Raw genomic sequence first — 5,267 nt, forward strand, 5'->3', positions numbered from 1 at the left:
CCCCAACCCCAGCCCGCTCCCTGTCACCCCCCCAGCCCATACTGTTTTGTGGCCAATGTCTACTCATCCCTGTGTGACTCTAAAACCCTCCCTGAACCCCAGAGTGTCACCGCTCTCATCCTGTGGGCTTGTGCTCAGACATCCCCAAAGACCCCCTCCTCCCAGGACTCCCCCAGGAGCTGGGCCCAGGGCTCCAGGGCCAGCCTGACACCAACTCTGCCCCAGGGGCAGCAGGGGAACAGGTAGAGTGAGCGGCTGAGCCCCCAGAGCCTTCACGGGGGCCCCACTGGGGCTACTGGGGGCTACATCCAGGCCCCTACTCGAACAGTACAAGCCCCTGCCCGTCATGGGCAGCTGGGGGTTCTTCGGTTGATGACCCCCAGACCTCCAGCCCACAGCACAGAGATCTCCCCAGGCCTCACCCAGTCTGCCTCCCAGAGGCTGGGCCCCAGACCCCCACAGCCTGCCCGGGGGCTTCCCGGGGCCCCAGGACTGAGCCCATCTGAGGTCACAGCTGAGTGGCAGAGGCCCAGTTGCAGACACGCTCCGTCCCTAGTCCCTGCAGAGCTGGCTTTCCCACCAGGGAAGAGCCAGCCGCCTGCAGGGACCACTGAACGTCAAACCCCACCCCATGCTGGGGTCTCGGGATGTGAACCCCCAGAAACCAACAGAGCCTAGGGTCGGGGCAGAGCTAAGGGCAGGGGTGGGAGCCGCTGGGTGTCTGGCCGTGTTGGCGCCTCTGGGTCAGCTCCGCGTCTGTCAATCGGCTGTGGGCGGGAGGACCCCACACAGGCGGGAGGACCCAGGGGCCCCAAGGTGACAGCTTTTTCTCGGAGCCCAAACGTGCCACTGAGGGCTCCCTGCGGCCCACCCGGGATGCCCCGCTCTTGGCCCCCAGCGCTCCCACTCTGACCTTCTCGGTGAGGCACCCGCCAGCCCCACTACCAGGGACGGCCCCTCCCCACCGTCGCTCCACCGCCAGCCCTTCGAGCAGGACGTACAGACAGCGGACGGCCCAGCAGACGCCTCCCTTCTCCCCACACCAGCACTCACGGGGGACAGACTGCGCTCTGGAGGTGAGAACCCCGCTTCAAATCCTGGCTCAGATTCACCTCGCTGTGTGACCTTGGGCAAGCCACAGCACCTCTAAAAGCCTCAGCTTCCTGAACTCCAAAAGCGAGGCTGGAGGACCAGCCCCCAGGGGAGGGTGGCGGGGAGGCGGTCTAGTCCTGGAGCCCCACCTCCTTCGGGGCCCACCTGCCCGCCCCCCGCCTCACCTCCCGGATCAGCTGCTTCTCAGCCTCCATGGCGTGCTGCATCACAGGTGGAGACAACGGCTTTTCCTCAATCTGGACAGGGCTTGGGGGCACCTGATTGTTCAGCAGAGCTGGGAGAAAAGCAGAAACAAGGGGCTCTGACCACGGTGTGCGTGGTCTGCCGGAACTAAGCGTGCCCGTGTGTGTGTGCTCAGAGTCATGGCCGACTCTTTGCGACCCCAGGGACCGTAGCCCGCCAGGCTCCTCTGTCCACGGGATTTCTCAGGTAAGAATACTGGAGTGGGTTGCCATTTCCTTTTCCAGGGGCTCTTCCTGGATCGGGGATCAAACCCAAGTCTCCTGCATTGGCAGGCAGATTTTTTTCCCACTGATCCACCTGGGAAGCCCCTAGAAATTAAGCAGAAACCCATAAAATGACAACAATGTGTTCATTCAAACAAGACCTCAATACTGAGCTTATTTTGAGCACATCTCTATGTAAAATGCCAACGTGCTCATCCAACAAGCCTTTCTTGGGCACCCGGGGGTTTGGCACTGAACACAACAGACAGGACTCCACACACATCACTTCCATCTGGGGAGGAAAGGCCAGCAAGAGGCAAAGCGATACTTCCTAAGAGAAAGCAAGCAGGGCGGGTGAGGAGAAGTGAAGACCAGGCGGAAGGGCTGTAGTTTAAATCCTGTGGACAGGAAAGACCTCTTAGACAAGGTGTGCGGAAAGCAGTGATCTGAAGGAAGTGAGGCAGAGGGTCAGGCAGAGATCCCAGGGACAGACAGAAGGAGCAGTGAGTGCAAAGGCCCTGTGGCAGGCAGGGGGCCGGGACTGTTGCAGGAACAGCCGGGAGGCCACTGAGGCTGGAGCAGAGCGAGCGAGGGAGACTGTGAGCCAAGGGCATGGCAGAGGGGAACCTGCCGGCCCTGGCGAGGACTCTGGCTTCAAGTCCGGGTTCCACCGGGCCACTGGAGGGCTTGGGCAGGGCAGGACTCGCGTCTGAACAGGAGCTCCCTGGCTGCCGTGTGGAGAATTGTACTGGGGGTACCAAAAGCACAAGCCAGGAGGCCTGCTGGGGTGGGGGCTCTGCAGTAATTCAGGTGAGAGATGCTAGTGGCTCAGGCCACGGGGTTGCAGTGGACAGAGTCTGGACCTGCTCCAAAGGTTCAGTTCAGTTCAGTCACTCAGGTATGTCCGACTCTTTGCGACCCCATGGACTTCAGCATGCCAGGCCTCCCTGTCCATCACCGGAGCTTGCTCAAAGTCATGTCCATAGAGTCGGTGATGCCATCAGCTAAAGGTTTAGATACTGTTCTAAAGGTAGATACAACAAAAGCAAGAGGCAAAAGTGAGAAGCCAAGGATGATGACACCAAGGTTTCTGGCTTGAACATCTGGAAGGAGAGAGGTGCCACCAGCTGGGTGGGGACAGCTGCAGGACTGGGGAAGATTCAGGGCTCAGTGTCCCATACATTAGGTTTGGAGTGATGATTAGGTAGATGGCAGGATGTTCAAGACTGGAATTCAGAGGACACGGTGTATCGATCAGGTGCATTTTAATGATGTTTTAACACCCTGGGGGGCTTGATGGCCTGGAGGGGACAGTCCTCCCAGGGTCAACAGCTTTTGGAGGAGCCCACCTTTCATATGCAAACCAATTAACGTCAAGTCCAGGGCTGCTTCTAACTCTCCCACCAGAAGCCAGTATTTCCTCTGCCTGAAATCAACTAGGGCCAGCAGCAGGCGAGCAAGGACAGCATTATGCCCTGATCCCGCCAGGCTTCCTCAAACTAGTCAGTCCTGGGCCCTTTCTCTTGCCTGCTGTGTCTTTCCACCAAAACCTCTATCACGGCTCTGGCTCAGGCTGCCCCTGGCTCCTCTGCAGACTGACCTCCCCTGGTGCTTCCTCCCCACCCCCGTGGCCCTGCGTGGCCTGTCGCTCATCGCCGGGGTAGCCGAGTAATGTTAACACTTTGTTGCAATGACATTGATCTCTCTGTGTCACCACTCAGTCAGCCGTGTAAATTAAGACCTGGGCACACATCACACAGCCAGGATAGAGGTCCACGTGTGAGACTCGTGAGCGGGGAGGTGGTGGGTAAAGCCGTGAGACCAGAGGAGCCAGTGTAGACAGAGAAGAGGCTGGAGGACCGGCCCCTGGACAACCTGACGTCAGGAAGATGGGGAGACTCGTCCAAGGGAGCTGAGGAGGAGCGGCTGGAGGGGCAGGGGGACTGGGGTGCGGGTGTCCAGGAAGCAAGGGCTTCAAGGACGAGGGAGGGGATCGTCTGAGTCAACGGATGCGAAGAGGGCAGGTGGGGCCTCCGGAGAACCGATTGCTGGATTTTATCACCAGGAGGCATGGGTTCGATTCTCGGTCTGGGAAGATCCCACATGCCGCAGAGCAACTGAGTCTGTGAGCCACAACTGCTGAGCCCTAACACCGCAACTACTGAAGTCCGTGTGCCCCGGAGCCTGTGCTACACAAGAGAAGCCACTGCAGCAAGAAGCCTGCACACCACAACTACAGAATGGACAACTGGGGAAAAGCCTATGCAGCTACAAAGACCCCGTGCAGCCAAAAATAAAGAAATAAATGATTTTTTTTAAAAACCAGGAGGCGGTTTCAGTGGGCTGGGAGCACAGGGCCTGCCTGAACTAGGGGCAAGTGAGCATGGAGGGCCGGTGAAAACAGACCAGTGTTTCCCGTGTTGCTAAAAAGGGGAGGGAGAAATATGCTGGTGACCAGAGGGAGGGCCAGGGCTGAGAGGGCGCCGGCTCACGGGGCATGCCGGGCGATGGGTACCCCTGGAGCTCCGAGTCAGACACCTCTGGCTGGTCTCGAGGCCCAACTCTATAACGTCAAAACATCGGGTACAGTCTGTGGAGCCTTACGGGACAAGTTCCGGGCGAAGCCCACACATGAACCATCTCGTGCAGTCCTCCCAACTGCCCCACAGCCATTGCAAGGCGGGTGACCCATTTCACAGATGAGGACACTGAGGCTCGGAGGGGTCTAAGTCACTTCCCCAAGTAGCCAGAATGTGAGGCAGCGGTTACTGCCTGGCTCTCGGCTCTCTGCCTGCCAGGCACCATCATCCCAGCTTGTTTGGGCTCCACGCTCCGAATCCAGGGAGACAGGACACAGCCGCCCAAGTCTGCCGTGGTAACCACAGGAGGCCTGCAAGCATGGCAGCTGCTGCGTCAGGGTTGGGGGGGCCCAGCAGAGCGCCCTAACTCCCTCCCGGTGCCTCTCACCCCTCCTCCATCGAGCGTCCCCTCCCCGATCCTGGGGCTGGAGGGGAAGAGGAGAAGGCAGGCTGCCCAAGAGGAAGCCTTCACCATGGTGGTCAAGGCCATCTTCACTTCGTCCCTGCCAGCCCCTGCCAGTCCCTACACCTGGGCACCTCCCACCACCCAGCTGCCCAGGCACCTCCCACCACCCAGCTTCCCAGGGCACCTCCCACCACGCAGCTTCCCAGGCAGCCAGAAGATCTATTAATCCTTGTGGGTCCCCAAAGTCCCCTGAGACTTTTGTGCCTCCCTGCACAGACTGACCACCCTCATCCTAAAAGGAGATTCTCAACCTGCTAGACTCAAGCACCCCTCCTCCTCTGCGAAGCCTTCCCTGAGGGCCCACCCCCCGCCCCACACGCTCCCTTCTGCCCTGCAGTGCCCTGTCCAGCTCTCTGCCCAAGGGGTACACACTCCTCTGTGGGAGTGTCCCTTCCCTCCCCCGGGAGACTAGGTTAACCATGAGGCAGAACCTGGATCTGAGTCATCTCTGTCTGGATCCCCAGGCCAGGCCCAGGGCCACACACAGTCGGGGTGTGAGTGGGTGGGGGGAGGTGAGAGGAAAGAGAGATTCAAGGACGGATGGCAGGATGGAGTGAATGAGCAGGCAGAGAGGAGGGCAGATAAGGTGGGCGGAGAGAAGGGGTGGGGTGGGCAGAGAGAAGGGTGGTGGGTAAATGATGGAGTGGGCGGGGGTGGGCTGGC

General features: G+C 59.9%; 1 protein-coding gene across 2 annotated transcripts in view; it reads right to left on the reverse strand.

Annotated features, from left to right (window-relative positions):
• KIF17 (kinesin family member 17) overlaps positions 1-5,267 on the reverse strand; it is a 51,015-nt gene that overhangs the window by 29,560 nt on the left and 16,188 nt on the right. For both annotated transcript variants that reach the window (XM_010829969.1, XM_010829968.1), the window contains exon 6: positions 1,278-1,387. In XM_010829969.1, coding sequence (XP_010828271.1) covers positions 1,278-1,387 — 110 coding nt within the window. The remainder of the gene's footprint in view (positions 1-1,277; positions 1,388-5,267) is intronic.

The sequence above is a fragment of the Bison bison genome, unplaced genomic scaffold (genome assembly GCF_000754665.1).
Source record: "Bison bison bison isolate TAMUID 2011002044 unplaced genomic scaffold, Bison_UMD1.0 scf7180017864516, whole genome shotgun sequence".
NCBI classification, from domain to species: domain Eukaryota; kingdom Metazoa; phylum Chordata; class Mammalia; order Artiodactyla; family Bovidae; genus Bison; species Bison bison.